The following is a 15693-nucleotide window of genomic DNA, read 5'->3' on the forward strand; positions in this document are numbered from 1 at the left end:
CGGGCTGCCTGCTCTACACGCGCACTGGCTCGGCGCCACACCTCACCCGCGACACCCTGCAGGCGGTCCGCGGCGTCCCCGCCATGGCCCAGCTCGCCCTGCCCGCCCTGTGAGTACCGTGAAGGGTGGCGGGGGGCTGCTTTTAGGAGTAGTGTGACTAGCAGAAGTAGGGAGGTGATAGTCCCCCTGTGCTCTGCACTGGGGAGGCCACACCTGGAGTGTTGTGTCAAGTTTGGGGCACCTCAGTATGAGAGATCTCGAGGGGCTGGAGCGAGGGCAGAGGAGGGCAACGAGGCTGGGGAAGGGCCTGGGGAATAAATCCTGTGAGGAGCCATTGAAGGAGCTGGGGCTGTTCAGTGTGAGGAGAAGGAGGCTGAGGGGAGACCTCATCACTCTCCGCAGCTCCCTGAAAGGACATTGCAGAGAGGCTGGTGCTGGTCTCTTCTCACAGGGGATTAGTGACAGAACAAGAGGGAACGGCTTTAAACTGCAACAGGGGAGGGTCAGACTGGACATGAGGAGAAAATGTTTCCCAGAAAGAGTGGTCAGAGAGTGGAATAGGCTGCCCAGGGAGGGGATGGAGTCCCCATCCCTGGGTGTGTTTAAGGGCCGTTTTGAATGAGTGGTGGGGGGATGTGGGGTAGGGGAGAACTTTGTAGAGTCGGGCTGAGGGTTGGACCCGATGATCGAAAGGGGCTTTTCCAACCTGAATGATTCTGGGATTTTCCTTTCCCCTCGAGCAAGGGAGAATGTTGAGGTAGGTTGCCCCTTTGTTGCCTTCCTGTTGAAGGGAGGTGCAGTGGCTTAATAGGAAGCAGATAAAGGGAAGCAGCATAGAGGACTTGCATAATTTTTGCGTGTGATACAAGGAAGTGATGACCTGCTGTGCAACTTCTTTACTTATCGCAACTTATCATGATTTCTGAATATTGCTTAATAATCCTGCTTGCCTGCTCCTGTTCTGTGGAATTTTACCAAGGGCTACTGTGTTCATCAAAACAAAGCAGTTCACTGTGAAAATCTACCAAGAATTGCAGTATTCAGCAAAATATTATGGTTTTGTCCTTGGAAAGCAGATCTGCTCTAACTAGTCTCAGTAATGAGTAAAATAGCCATATATGGACGGTAGAAGTGGATACACTGGTATTTTAGATAAGATACAATGAGTAAACCGGCTCATTGGCTAATGTTGGCCAAGAGAATCTGCGCATGCTCCGAGGAAAAGTGCAAGGTGAGGAGGACTGTGAGCATTCCTCCAACAGACCCCTGAAGATGCCCACCAGGAGGCAATGGGCAGGTGCAACGAGAACATCAGCTGCTGACACCAGCCTCTAGTACTAACCCAGTCTTACTCATGCATGTGAATATTTATATTCTTTAATCCAATGAAAATGTATGTTCACACTCGATAGTTTTTTGGTAAAATGTGTTGTGGGTGTGCAGTCTTTGTGGCGAAATCCCTTTGCACCCTGGCACCAGAGGAGTCTGTTTTCCGCAAATCAATTGTTTTAGCCAAAGCCCTCGTAGCAAATTCAGTCATCTTCCCAGCAGAATTCCCAGCTTTTGAAGCAGTCAACACAAAACTAGTTAGGTAAGTAGCAACTGAAAGGAAAAAATTAACATCATAAAGCCTGTTAGAATCTTTCCCCTCCCTGCCTTGTGTAGTTGTTGAGTGATGCACCTTAGTAAGGCCACCCAGAAAGTCTCAGTGTGACTTCATGCTCTCTGGCAACTCAGTGGTCAGTGCAGCTAAAAACTCTGCCTTTTCTCTATAGAATTATGTCTGCCCTGGTCTCTAAGCTCTGTGTCTCTGGCATTTAGTTCCCTCTGCCCCTGCTTTGCTGCCTGATGGCACCTATCAGTGCCTAAACATATGCAGGTTCAGACAGCGCCTAAGCATGGGAACAGAAGCCTTAGTTATGAAACTACTTTCTTGACAGTTGTTTGCTTAGTTAATGTATTTCTGTGTCTGGATGCAGGGCAGAACTTCATGATGTCCTGGAAGAATATAAAGAAGGAGCTGCAAAATTCATAGGTAAAGTGTGTGTGTGTCTGCTTGTGCATCTGGAGAGATGCAGGTGGGTCCCATGGGTGCATTTTTAGGCAGTACGGTGGGCAGAAAGATGTATACATAGGCTTTCCGCATTTAGGGATTTTCATCACTCAGTGTGGCACTAGGGAAGACTTGAACTGGTATGTTGTTACTAGCATGGCCAGAAATCCTTCAAATGGGCTACAAAAATATGTAGTTTTGCTTTATTTCTTTTTTTCTGCACCCAGCCTTCTCCCTGGGGGCTTCAGCACTGACTGAGATGTGTTTAGCCCAAAAGGTGAGACTAGAACTGAGAGAGCTTTTGCTGCAGGACTCAGTCACTGCTGTGAATGAATCTTGCCAGATGCAATTTCTGATGTCTTTTGACGAGAATCAGAAATTCTTGTGAAAATGGCCTTCCCCATACAGCTGTTCAAATACATTTCTGGAGATTATCTGCTTGAGCTCGCTTTTTTGTTTCTCATAAAATAGGTTTAAGAGCTCAATAGATTCCAAAAATTTCCACAGAAAATCTTCATCCAGTATGAAGAATAAACAGGCAAAGCACCCCACATCAAATCAGTCTCAGCTGATGGACGCTTCTGCCTCTGGGGGACCCATGTTGAATTTGTTTTGAGGAATTAAAGAAGCAGGTGGAGAAGCTCATTTTTCTCCTGTTCTTTGTTCCTTTCAGTTTAGCAGTCAGCCTGTACTTGCTCCCTGTATTCTGCTTCCATTTTTTCCATGTTAGAATCAGTTTTAGGAATAAACTCAGTTTTACTTATGGATAGTCAAATGCAAAGCAGTCAGCATTGCTATGGCCCTAAGCTACTGCAACAAGCCTTTGTGATCTTCACCAGTCCCTGTACTCCATTCTTGGAGCAGTTTCTGAATGAAATCTTTACATTAACACCTCGGTGATCAGAATGTGTAAAGCAGCAGTTCCTGTGTTTGTGCCTATCCTGGGTTTTTCTTGCGGTTGTCATAACAGATCAGTAAAAGCCTGACCGTGTGCACTGTGCAGCCAGGATCACTGTGATCAGGCGCATGTGGCGAAGGAACTTGAATGCACAGTGAACACAGGGTTAGTATCGTGTGTAAGTATCTGTATCATAGCCTGTATTTATATCTGGGGAGGGAGGGAGCTCAGAGAACTGTAGGACAATCAGCCAAGTCAAAAAGCTGCTTTGGGAGTTGCCAGTGCTTGTATCAAAGCTGAGGTATTTTTATGTACGCTTTGTTTGTGTCAGTTGCACATACATTATGAATGTATACAATAATGTAAATTATTACGATTTTTAGAAATGTTAAGCATTTTTGACATATATACAGAGATCAAGCTTTTTTTTTTTTTTTTCTTAAAAAAGCACATCAAAATTTTGGACATGCATTCCATTACATAAGCAAAGTTATGGCTTGGATTTCCAAAGGAAGTTTGCATTCAGCTTTCAGTAAGCTTCGACTGCTTTGGGACAACTTATTTCAAGAAAAATTGTAAATCTCTTTATCTGAAACTTTCTGGAGGACTCGCTAATTTCAGTGACTGACTGTGAAGAGAAAACTGTATGTCGTTAAGACATACTGTCTAGCTTTCTGACATTTGAAACTTCCAATCTGGCAGGGATGATAAATTTCTCATTTGTGCAGCTGATCTCTCTCTATATGTTGTCCTTCCTTAAGAATCTAGACTTGAGGTTGTTGCTCACTTTGAATGGTGTCAAATGTCAGATGACACCGGTGTATCAGTTGATTGTTCAAGAGAGTCAGCTGTTGGGTCTGGCACATTTTAGTAGCAGGAGTATTAATTGAGAAAAAGCACAAATCTCAAAGGAGCTATGTAGGCTGCAGAACCAGAGGGTATTATTTGATGGTTTGTCCTGATGCTGCACTCTCTTCCCTGTACCTGGTAAAGCTGGGGGAAAAGTCTGCTGCCATTGGTGCTGAGAGATCGGATGAACAATATTTTCTTTGTCAGAATGGATGGATTGTGTGTAGGAGAATATCCTCTTTTATGGATTTACAAACCACGTTTTTGCATTAGCTTTGTTTTGTTTCATGAAACTCTACTCTGTGTCTGTCGCTCTGTTCCCAGGTATGCCAGACACAGTGCTGTACTGCTCCCTTCATGACCCGGTCACTCCCTGCCCGTCTGGCTACAACACTAACAAGGTAAGGACTTGAAAGGGTCCACTTCAAGTTCCCAAAAGAAAGCTGCCAGTCCTCCCCTCATCTGTGTGGGTGTGCTTAGACAGCCATAAGATTTTTTTTTTTTTTTTATGCTTTATAGAAAAATAAATAAAGAATGTCATTTATGTGCTCATACCTCCAACTAGATAAAGCTGGATGCTTTCTTACTTGGCGGTGTGTTCCCTGAGCAGTTAGGTGACAATTCATATAGAAAGGAGAGCTCTGGGTGCCCATGCTGTTGAGATTAATATGGTAGTAAAAGAAAACGCATATATTCTAGCTTATGTGCTTTAGCTTACAGTGATGCCACTGATAAGCAATGAACCTGAACCATTGTGTGTGTATTTACAATCAGCTACAGGCCTACAAAGGGGAAGAACTTAAGTATTTCTGCAGGAAAGTGGCTCAGCAATCCAGGAGTGTGTAGTGTTGCGGGTGTTTTCCTGTTCCATCCCACAGGCACACATGTTCCTCATGCAACCCACACGCTACCTGCTGCCTGCCACAGCTTTGGCCTGGAGGGGCCACTCCTGGCACCTGCTCACGTACGGTCAGTCCCAAGGCCTGTTTGGGTACGGTCACTTTTGGGGAAAGGTCAGGAAGTATTTGTTTGCAGAAGGGGTTGTTGGGCATTGGAATGGGCTGCCCAGGGCAGGGGGGGAGTCCCCATCCCTGGAGGGGTTGAAGAGTCAGGTTGACCCAGCGCTGAGGGATCTGGTGGAGCTGGGAACGGTCAGGGTGAGGTTCATGGTTGGACTGGAGGAGCTTCAAGGGCTTTTCCAGCCAAGATGATTCTGTGAATGACAGAGGGTAGCTACTGCCATCCAGCAATCTGTGTTTATTCCTTGCTGCTGAGCCCTGTCTCTCTGCAGGGAAGGCATCACCAGAAGCTTGTCTCACCATTGTGCAGCTATGAGGTGACAGAAGCGATCTAAGCCTGGGTGTTGCAGGTTTGATTTGGCTTCTTTTTTCTTTTTTTTCTTAAAGCTGGTAAAGATTTTTGTCTACTTGTTGCAAGGCCTTCTGCAGCTGGATCCCTGCTGACAAACACTTCTGAAAGCAATGGGACCGAAAGCTCTGGATTCCGTGCTGGAAAGCCTGGCTCAGGCTGGATTTAAATAATCATGGTATAGCGCTCAGTTCTTTAAGCTGCCTGGCTATTTTATTTATGAAAGCATTTTTTTTCCTCTGGAGAGCAGAATGAAAGTAACTAGACTTGGTTACACCCTGTGCCCTTTGGCTCAGACAGTTCTGATTTCCTTTGCCTGCCTTCACCAGCTGTTCCTTGCTGCTCTCACATAAGAGGCAGCAGGTACTAACTGGCCAATGTGCTGCAGAACAACATACAGCTGCTGCGTTCCACTTACTCTGCAGGTACTAATTTGGGATCTTCCTCCTTTGGAGTTGCCTTTTGGTTTTTTTAATGAAAAATTTACAAAAATGTTATTACTTTGGAGACTTCTTCCTGTTTCTTTGTTTCTCAGTTTTAGTGAAATTGACTGATGGGGCCAAAAGTAATCAGGAGGGAGGGATGGATGGATGGATGGATGGACGGACGGACGGACAACAGACATGGTGTATTTGCACAACCCTTTTGGTTTTTGTGGAGACCAGACAAAAGATAAATAATTATTCCGCTCATACTTCTTGCATCAGCTGATCAAACTCAATTTGTGAATTAGTATGCATGAGAGCTACACTGCTTAATCTGTCTGTCTGGCATAGGCTAGGAGAATTTGTTTAAACCCTCAAACCACAAAAAAGTCACCATAACACTGCAAGCTATAAGCTATTTCTGATAGCTGAAAACTGTTCCTCATTTAAAAAGCACTAATAGAGTTGCAGATGAAAAGGACTAACTTCTAAAGGGCTCGAGCTGAATACTTAACCTACTTCAATACCCCCTTTAAAATTTTGGGGCAGCAGTGTCACAGGTCTAACAATAATAACGACAAAAGCAACTGCGAAGCTGCACTCACAGGTTAATTACAGCTTCTGCAGAATGGGATGACACGTGGCAGCGTCCATTGCTGCAGTGGCTGCAGTCACATCTTGTGGAGCTGAAAGTTTATTGAATTGGACAATGACATCTGCTAGCCCAGAGGTGTTCAGGTAACATAACCTCTCTGTCCAGGTGCTTCTGTCTTTGCTTTAAAATCTTTTGAGAGTGGCAAGGAGAAATGATGGAAGATGGGGGCCCATGCATGTACACAGAACGGAAAATGTGTGAAGAGACTGAGAAGACTCTCTGAAATCCTAATGAGTACCTGCTGTATCTTACGTTGGCTCAGTTTGAGTATTTCCTTTGCACTTGGTATTTCAATCCCTTAAGTAGCTGGATTTGGGACCTAAAATAAGATTTGATTCTAAGATTAAGTTGTCTAACAACCTTTTGTATTCTTCTCAGTGTGCATATATGCATGTATATTCACATGGGTGCTATGAATTCACTGCTTGGAAGAGGAAATAGTTTCTTGGTTTTACGCTGTGTACAGAAAACTAATGAGCTGTATTTCCCATTGCAGCCTTTGCTGCTTTTCATGAGGTGACAACATAAATTTGAGGGGAATGAAATCCTTTTTTAGTTTTTTTCCAGTTCTGCTAATTTGTGTGAAAGGCCAGCTGCTCTATCTGAGACTTCCAAACATGTGGAGAAGTCACTGTGTCGAGTGTGATGGTTTCACCAAAGAGTATCCCAGAAATTCCAGTTCAGTCATTCATCTCCGTTCACTCATTTTGCCAAGTGCAGCTGATTATCTGAGCCATGCTTCTGGAGAACTGACCTATGAAGTATCATTCCAGTATCTGGTGTTTCACCAGCTCAGTTCCTTCTCTCCTTTGACCCTTAAGATCTGTTAACCTTTGCAACTAATGTTCATCCTTATTCTTCCTTGACAGGCAGTGTCCCTGTGGGGAAACTCAGGGCGTATGGAAATGACAGCTTCCAAGTTCATGGACATACAGCGGGCCATCCAGCCAGACTGGTTCCAGTGCATCTCTGATGGAGACACCATCTCAGGGGAAGCTGGTAGAAAAAGGGCCAAGAAGTCTGTGGATAGGTCACTTTCCTTCCTGGATGTATGCCTTCAGCTGCTAGAAAAATCACCGGTAAGGTCCCCAAAATACCAGGGCAGTAGCACCACAGCTGCTTTTTGGTTTGTGCTGCATTCTGGGCCAGTCCCAGGATGTGATTTAGTAGGAAATCATGTCACACATATGTATCAGAGAATGCCCAGGTGAGAGTTCGGGATGGGGTATAACCAGTAGCACAGTGGGTTTTCCTTCTGTCACTCTCTTTTAATAGCTTGCCTCCTGCACCAGGATACCCATCTCTACTAGTTGAGAACAACTATTTTTTAAAAAAAAAATAATTTCTGCAGTTGAACTGTAGTGCATTTCTTTCACTTACATTTATATAATGCATATAACACATGGGCAAAGTAGAATCTTCTCAGCCAGATTCAGAACCCCCACGTTTTTGCTCTGAAGTCCCCTCGGTTCCAAGTAAGGGAGAACCTGCTAGAATTTGCCAGGGCTATTCTTTAGTTCTTCCAGCAGCTTTGAAAATTCCCTCCCTTCCATTGAAGTGAGACATACTATTTGAAACTGTACCACAAAGGAAAATGGGTGTCAGGAGCTGATACTGGTATCCCCCTGAAAGGCAATTAATTGTCTGACCTCTAGGATAATGGCTCCTGTGTTGTATTTTGTGCTGACACACACACAGTGCTGAGGGGCCATCTGTAAAAAGCCATCTACAAATATGAGCTGTGGTTCTTCCCTTCTCTAGGGAGTTGGGAAAAATTCTCAGTGAGTTAGTGTCAAAGGAGCAGAATCTTCTCTCTCCTAATTCCAATTCTACTTTACACTTGAACTTCAGAGTGTTGTGTGGGGAATAATCTTACATGGCGTGAAACACTGTGGCTCTGGCAAGTTCCTGGGAATGCAGGGCTTAAGTAGCAGGCATCTGGAGTCTGGGCTGGGAGATGTCTTCCACGTCTTTGGCAGAGCACGCTCTAACACTTGTAGCTTTCTCCTGGGCCAGGAACTACAAGGAAGTGTAATGTTTGGGGCAATTGAAGGTGGAGATATCTTGGAAGAGAGGCTCAGATCAGCCAGAGAGACTGCCAAGCGACCTGTGGGTGGCTTTCTGCTAGATGGCTTCCAGGGCTGTGCCATGGCCAGGGAGACCAAGTTGAAACTGATAGCTTCTGTCACAGCAGAGCTGCCAGAGGATAAACCAAGGTAAGTTGTGTGGGCAACCTCCCAAGAAGTCCATCTGTCCTGTGATGAGGAGCATCCACAGGCTGCTGTGCAATATCACTGTAGGAAATAATCACTATATTGCACAGCTCTGTGTGTGTGCCAGGCTGTATAAATTTTACCACTGTCAGGCTGCAGTCTTCAACCCTGGTTTCAGTTTTTAGCTGCAGCTGACACCAAGCTGTGCTCACACTGTGAGTTTGAGTATTCCCTGCATTTGGAGAATTATCAAGATTTTAGTTTAAGTCATCTTTTTTTTTTTTTTTTTTTTAGGAAGAATTACAGGTACAATGTGTCTGGGCTGCTTGCATTTGGCCTCTGAGGCCATGGTTTACTTGAAGTTCAGCTCAAACAAGGACATTATTATCAACCTGTTTTACAGGGACCTCTTCTCAGAAAAACTGCCATGTTTCCAGTTCTCTGGTTGGAACTGGAGGAGAGCAGAGTGCTGATAGAATCAGCCAGTGCTTACACAACCTTACAGCAGCCAGCTCAGACCTAGTGCCAGAGGCACTGAGCCTGTGTGGGCTACCAGAACTGGTGCAGCCTGGCCCAAAGCAAGTGTGTTCTCTGCTTGGACTGGCATAGCGTGGGGATCGTTGTGTATTCTGTTAGTTATGCCCATCAGATCTGTGCCAGAGACAGGCCAGGAGTGGCAGCATTCCTGACTCTTATAAATGACTAACAGTAACTAAAGACTTCCAGAAAACATGTGCTAATATTTGCTAGTGGTTTGGAAGTGGCGGGATTTTTTTAGTGTTGGGTTGAACTTGCTGGCTTTTGCGTGGGTTGCTCTTAGAAGAGCAGTTGCAACAGAAGTAGAACAGGTGCTCTTTAAATCGCTTCCTGAAAAGAGTGACTCAGGGCCTGTTGTCTTTCTGTAGCTGTGCTGCCCTCTGCTAGCTGAGCTTTGCTCTGACCTAATGGTGTTCAGAAGGAAATTAAATGCAAAAACACGTGTTCTGATGTTGCAGCTTGTTCGTGTTTAGTGGTGCCTGGGGTTTGAATTTTCCTGACAATTAGAAGGCTTACTGTGTTGTTGCCATACTGTCTGGTTGAGCTACTTAAAAGATCCCCTGGGAGCATTAGAGCCCAATCTGCTCAGCTAACCTTAGTGTCTACCAGTGCATCTCCCTCATCTATCAAATAGCTTGCCTGTCTGGTTAAGACAAGTGCTCCTGACCTCTTTGTAGGAAGAAAGCAGGTTAGCTAGAGGGACTTGTAAGTACCTCAAGTGAATTTCAGACAATCCTGTTTTCCTGAATCACCCTTGCCATTCTGGCTGGGGAATTTGTTTTGCAGCTATGTTCTACCCTAATATGAAATTCTGTAGAAGACAAACACTTCCTGTGTTTCACCCAAGAAGCGACTGCTTTTTGTGTGGTGGTGAAATGAGCTCATGAGTGTACTCTAAAGAGTCTTTTCGTGTACCTAAAGGTGCTGAAGTATCTTGGTAAAATTTATATTCCTTTGCAATAGCATCAGAACCCTTGCAAGGACAAATGTTTGTCCTGTGCAAAGATAAATTTAAGCAAGGGTTTTGATCTTATATGCAGAGCTACTGTTTGAACTATTGAATATCATTTTCTCCCTGCGACGAGAGCCTGAAACATAAGATTCATGCTGTAAACTTCTCCCATCCTTCTTCTGTGCTCATCAATTTAATTGGAGTACTTAGAAAAGTGACTAAAAATGGCACCTTGTGACTTCATTTATCAGTCCCTGTGTCTTTTCCTAATTATCTGTTTAGATCATTGCCCTACATTGGCTTCTGCTGCTGTCAGCCCAGTCGTGCCCCTGCAGGAGAGCAGGCACTGCTCTGTTCTCTTCTGCTTCACTCGCTCTCAGGGAAGCTGCCAGCTGAATTTGGCTAACAGCAGGATCTCTGTTACCATTGATGGCAATCCAGCAGGGCTCTTCCTGGCTCTTAATACCATGTCCCAGGAGATGTTATAGCCCAGGTTTCTGGGTAAATCATTTGAGCAGGTAGAGTGTAAAGAGGAGGGAAGACTAAAGCAAGGAACTTTTCTCTTTCCAGTGACATTCCTCATTAGTACCTTCTCCTCCAAGCAGTTCTCCAGGTGCTACGTGATGTGTCTGTCACCTGAAGGACCTCTATCTTTGACCAGCCATCTACTGTTGTCTCTGCTGCTCTTCATCAAGTCTTCTTAGACTGTCTCCTAAACAGTTACCAAGCAAAATGTGTCTGGAGACTGGTAGTTCCGTGAGGCACAAACATGACTAAGGAAAATGTCTGTTCTATGGCATAGATGTTAGGTGAATTTTGAATCTGTCTATTTATGTGCATGTGAAAGAAACCAAATCACTTCAAACATAATAAACAGAATGAGGGGGGGGGTTTGCAGTAAATGAGAGATTATTGCTGTCTTCTAAATGGCAGATAAAAGCCCACCATGGACTGGATAGGTTTGAGGTAGGGAAATGGAAGTACACAGGATTCTGAGTGGTGACTGTTGTACCCACTTGCCTTTTGGTTAGCAGTTGCAGGGATAAGCTACATGTGCTGCACGTGTGCCTTTTCCTTCAGGTACCTGCCTGCTTCTGCTCAGACTATTCTAGATTTGTCATCTTGTGTGTCTCTTACAGAATCATCCACGGTGTAGGCAAACCAGATGAGGTGCTTGAGTGCATTGAAAGGGGAGTAGACATTTTTGAGAGCTTCTTTCCCTTCCAAGTGACAGAGCGAGGCTGTGCCTTGGTTTTCAGTTATGACTGCCATCCAGATCCTGAAGCAGCAGGTAGGCTTCTCGATGGTCCTTATAAGTTTTACTGTCTCAGGCAGTACTGTGGCAAGCATAATTCATGCTTTGGAGGAATCTATATTTGAATGTTTTGTTCCTGAGATAAGTGCAGTGACCACTGGAAAAACTGGGATTCCACTGTCAGGTGTTGCTTTTGAAGGTGGGGGGTTTTGGTGTGAAACCTGTTGAGTTGATCTTGAGACCTCAGCCTAGGATCTGAATGTCTGATTTAGCCAAAATATGCTCAGGTATTTCTTAAACACTTACTGAATAGAGGGGGTTTTGTTCAACATCATTGGCAATTTTTTTGTTGCCATTAGCAGTGAAGGCTGAACGTATTAAGTGGAGATTTAAGGTACTTGATCTCTAGAATTAACTGGATATGTGTCTGTCTTAAGAATATATTTTTTAAAGTCCCTTCTTTCTAGCTGGCAAAACTTAGGGATCCCTTTTCTTTGGGCAGCTTTCCTCTGTCTTTGCATTTATCAGTTCATATTAAAAAGGAGATGTTCAGAACTCATTACCTCATTATGCTGTGAGATGGGATCATGTATATCACCCACTAAAGCATCTATCAAATGTGTTTCAAGCAGCTGTTTTGTTTTGGCCTATTAATTGTTTTTAATACAGAAAAACATTTTACATTTTTCCTCCTGGGTAGAACCTAGCAGCTTTTTATGCTTGGATAATCCAAAACCAGCTAAATAGAACAGAACATCTTATGTCTTTGTGCTTGCTGCTATTTTTTTAACCCTTCTCTTTGTTGTTGTTTACCTTGCATGACCTTACTCTTAAATCATATTATTCTGGGTAAGGACAATCTCTTTGTTCTGTGTCTGTTTAACACTCAGTAAACATGGATTGTGCAAACAGCAATATTGAGGTTTCCGGATACATCTCCTGCTTAAGAGAAAACCTAAAAATGCAAACCTACAAAATTATGGGGTGATTTTTTTATTTTTAGGATAGACTGCTGGAAAGGCAGATGTGGAATCTACATCTTCTGCATTAGTGCCACCAGCCTCTTTTGATTCCTTTTTTTTTTTTTTTTTTTTAAAAAAAAAAAAGGCATCTAAACCTCTGAGCTTGATGGCAGCATGGAAAGTAGAATGATTGAATGCAGATGAGTTGCCTGTCTACTCTTAACAAAATCTCAATAAAATCAATTTCTTCAGGTGATTGCATTCTACTCAGCATTCAGTTCAGACTGGAAATATTTTTGACATTTTATTAAGAATTCAGCTCAGTGGAGCAGCAAAAAGTTATACTGTTGTTTCAGTTCTCACTCTTCATTACATTTAGTAGATTAGTTTTCACTTGTCTCTTGCTGGTTTAATCATCTAAAGTTGTATGTGTGTGAGCTAGCCTATGACAACTAAAGAAAAATGATTACTAGGTGGAAACTAGTGGCACGAGTTTTCATCTGGCAAGAGAGTATCAGAAATACCTATTGTAAGTTTGCTACCTTTCCTCTGTCCTTGCTGTCTGTTCATAAAAGGCTGTCATCTTTTTATTTAAAACAGTTTTAGAACAAAATGGGGCCCAGGACCTGGAGAGGAATGGTGCTGAAGACAACCGGGATGAAATCTCCAAAGCTGACCCAGAAATGACACCATTTGAGATATTTCTGAAGGACAAAAGGTACATGAGTTTGTGAGGAGGGTACCTGCAACTCTATCACTAAATATTGTGCTTTTGTCCTCTGTATTTGATTGCAGGTGGTCAGCAGGTGATTAGGAGACTTCATAAAACATGGTAGTGTTGTAGACACTGCTTGTGGACATTGCATGGAGAGTGTTGGACAAGCATCCTAGCTTAGCAGGCAACAGCATACAACTGAAAGTGCTGTCCTTTGCTTGACCTAAAGGCAGGGATTTTCTGATCACTTATCCAGCAGACAGACATACTGTGGTCATAACTACGTTCCAGCTGAAAGACAGTAGCTTCACAAAGGTTGTTTGGGGATCGTTTTGGTCTTCCACAGCTAGCTTGGGTCATCTTGAGATGCTAGGTTGTATTTAAACTACTGAGAGCCTCCACTTTCTGACTCAGTTTGAGCAGCTGCAGAGCAATTCTGCAATTTATGGATACTTCACAAAAACTTTGGCCAGAGTTAGCACCTGTCCTTCATTTTAATCCAGCTACCACTCAGCTGTCTGAGTAGGCAACTGTGTTGCTCTGCTCCATCCTCTCTCCACTTTGTGAGAACGATGCATCTCCCAGTAGAGGGGAATACTGTTTTGTGAACAGTGGAATCAGTAAATCTTTGTTTCTCATAGCCTCCTCCTTCACAGACTGTGTGATAGCTAGTGAGGCTTGTCTTGCTCTGCAACTTTTCTGTCAGGAAAGGCACAGATAAAGCCTCTCTCTGCTGTTAGCTGTGATGTAGGCAGAGTTCTTCTCTGACGTAAATGTGTGGCGTTTTGGTGCTCTAGTGAGTTCTGGCATGAGCTTTAAGTCTTTTGTGCCAGCAGTGCTGGTCTTAGATGTCAACACATCTTAGAGCAGCTGGATTTGGCCCTTCAGGACTTCGAGGCTCAGGTCCCCCTAAAAGGCCGTGTAGTAACTGGATACTCTTTATTGCTTGATTGGGTCTAACCTTTGTTATCCAACATTGTTTCCTCCTTAGGTACCATGATGATTTTGGTCCTGTGCTGGAAGGATGCACCTGTTACTGCTGCCAGAGGCACACTCGTGCCTACGTCCATCACCTCCTCGTGACCAATGAGCTGTTGGCCGGTGTCCTGCTCATGATGCACAACTTCCAGCACTACTTCAGTTTCTTCAGTGCCATACGGGATGCCTTGAGAGACAATAAACTGGATCAGCTGAAAAAATGTGTCTTCAAGCAGGTGCTTCAGGGCCCAACAAATGCAAAGCCAGGCCAATGAGTCCAGAGAGGACAGAGGAGGTTGCAGGCTGCATGCTTATGCAGTGGGACTGTGTACTGTGGGCTGCCAGTGGGGTCACCTGGACCTGCTATTAGTTAATGCCTTCCTTCCTGGAGGGATCTGAAGGAGACATTTGAAGATCTCCCTTCCTGGCAGGGAAGGAAGATCTTATTCAAATGTCCCTTTCAGTTAAATCAACTTTGGTGCATTCTTGGGGTTTGGAAGAACCTGAACAGCTCACAAGACCAGTTTGGATAGCTTTGTTTTCAGTTACTCACCGTTGATCTTCCACGTGGAAGGACAGAATTATTGAACTTGTGATCGAAGAAGCAGGCTCTGAAATTAATGCAGCTGTTTGGGACATACCCAACGGATTATGACAGGTAATTATTTTTCTAGAAAATCCTGGTGGTGTGGTTGTCCCATCATGCAGCTCCTTGATGAGAGATCCCGCCTCAGTGTAACGCGCTGTTAACTTGTGACCATTGCCAGCATCTCTGTCCCTGAAAAGAACTGATTGGAAGTGCTGCTGGGTTCAGTGGCACGAGGGGCTGTATGTGTACTTCTCCCTCAGGCTGCTTGCAGTGCAAAACGTCCTCTGGGCCAGGAGGAGGCCCTCCACCTGAAAACCCCTGCCTTGGGAGTCCCCGCCTGGGACGTTAATCCATGTCCTGCTGTAGAAGGTCTTTTTTTGACTCTACCCTTTCACCTGTGTGGACTAATATTTCACTCCAGCACATCACATGTGGATGATATGTATGTACCATTGAATGAATGTACCATTCTTTCCAGCTGTCCCAGTGCTGCTCAGAGAGCAGGCTTCACAATGTCAGGGTGAGACAGGGCTGCGGAAGAGACACATCACAGGAAAAGGTGTTTAGCAAAGGCTGGTGGCTCCTTGTTTTAAAATATGACTTGGTTATGTCACATTCCTTTTATTCAGTTTTTTTTAACACCCTGCATTTTGGAATCCTGGATCTATTTGTTTTATGTTACAAAGCAATAATTAAAAAAAATTTTGTTATTCATTCCACTGGCTCCTCAGTGTGTGACAGAGGTGGTGTGCTGGATTGCTTGAGTCCAGTGCTCAAGATGTCCCCTGGAAATTTGCCCTAGCAGCCTGATGGAGGACAGCAACTCATCTACAAGTAGGATAGTTTGCATTAAAACAATCCCATAATAGACCTGGAAGTGTTAAAGACACCCACCCCTCCCTCTCCCCATAAGAACTCTACTACCTGAATTAAGCTTAAAAGAATACTACAGCTAAAATTGCTGTCCTTAAAGCAATTAAAGATTAACATACAGTTTGCTCTTCACCATTTCTTTTAATATCTTGCATCAGAATGACTTTGCTATAGAGTATAAAAGGTTTTAGCTGCCCTGTCAGCATTGCCTGGGCATCCCTGTCTCCTTCGGTGGCTACATGATGCTGTCGCAGTCCTTTCTACCATTCCAGCCTTAGCCACTGCCTTGCACTGAGTACATTTCTGTTCCACATGTGGTCTTCAAACGAGATCATTCAGCCACAGAAAATACATAAAATAAAGGACTGATG

The 15693-nt window shown here is 44.1% G+C and overlaps 1 protein-coding gene across 3 annotated transcripts; it reads left to right on the forward strand.

Moving 5' to 3' along the window:
• Positions 1 to 6: 6 nt before the first annotated feature.
• QTRT2 (queuine tRNA-ribosyltransferase accessory subunit 2) lies at positions 7 to 15163 on the forward strand. 3 transcript variants are annotated; one of them, XM_026841484.1, is made up of 8 exons: positions 1176 to 1591; positions 1980 to 2035; positions 4125 to 4201; positions 7118 to 7327; positions 8265 to 8464; positions 11090 to 11241; positions 12768 to 12885; positions 13874 to 15163. In XM_026841484.1, the coding sequence occupies exons 1-8, from the start codon at positions 1425 to 1427 to the stop codon at positions 14133 to 14135; spliced, it is 1242 nt and encodes a 413-aa protein (XP_026697285.1). In that variant the 5' UTR covers positions 1176 to 1424; the 3' UTR covers positions 14136 to 15163. The 3 variants fall into 3 exon arrangements, with proteins under 3 accessions (XP_026697300.1, XP_026697293.1, XP_026697285.1); XM_026841492.1 differs by lacking the exons at positions 1176 to 1591; positions 1980 to 2035 and adding an exon at positions 20 to 109; XM_026841499.1 differs by lacking the exons at positions 1176 to 1591; positions 1980 to 2035; positions 4125 to 4201 and adding an exon at positions 7 to 109.
• The last annotated feature ends 530 nt before the right edge of the window (positions 15164 to 15693 follow it).

This window comes from Athene cunicularia, assembly GCF_003259725.1.
Source record: "Athene cunicularia isolate RWA chromosome 1 unlocalized genomic scaffold, athCun1 chr1_part1, whole genome shotgun sequence".
Taxonomy (NCBI): Eukaryota; Metazoa; Chordata; class Aves; order Strigiformes; family Strigidae; genus Athene; species Athene cunicularia.

Coding starts and splice junctions, on each gene's coding strand:
- QTRT2 (XM_026841484.1), top strand. CDS start 1,425: ATGTGTTGTGGGTGTGCAGTCTTTGTGGCGAAATCCCTTTGCACCCTG. Junction 4,202..7,117: donor CTGGCTACAACACTAACAAG/GTAAGGACTTGA, acceptor CTTCCTTGACAG/GCAGTGTCCCTGTGGGGAAA. Junction 7,328..8,264: donor AGCTGCTAGAAAAATCACCG/GTAAGGTCCCCA, acceptor CTCCTGGGCCAG/GAACTACAAGGAAGTGTAAT.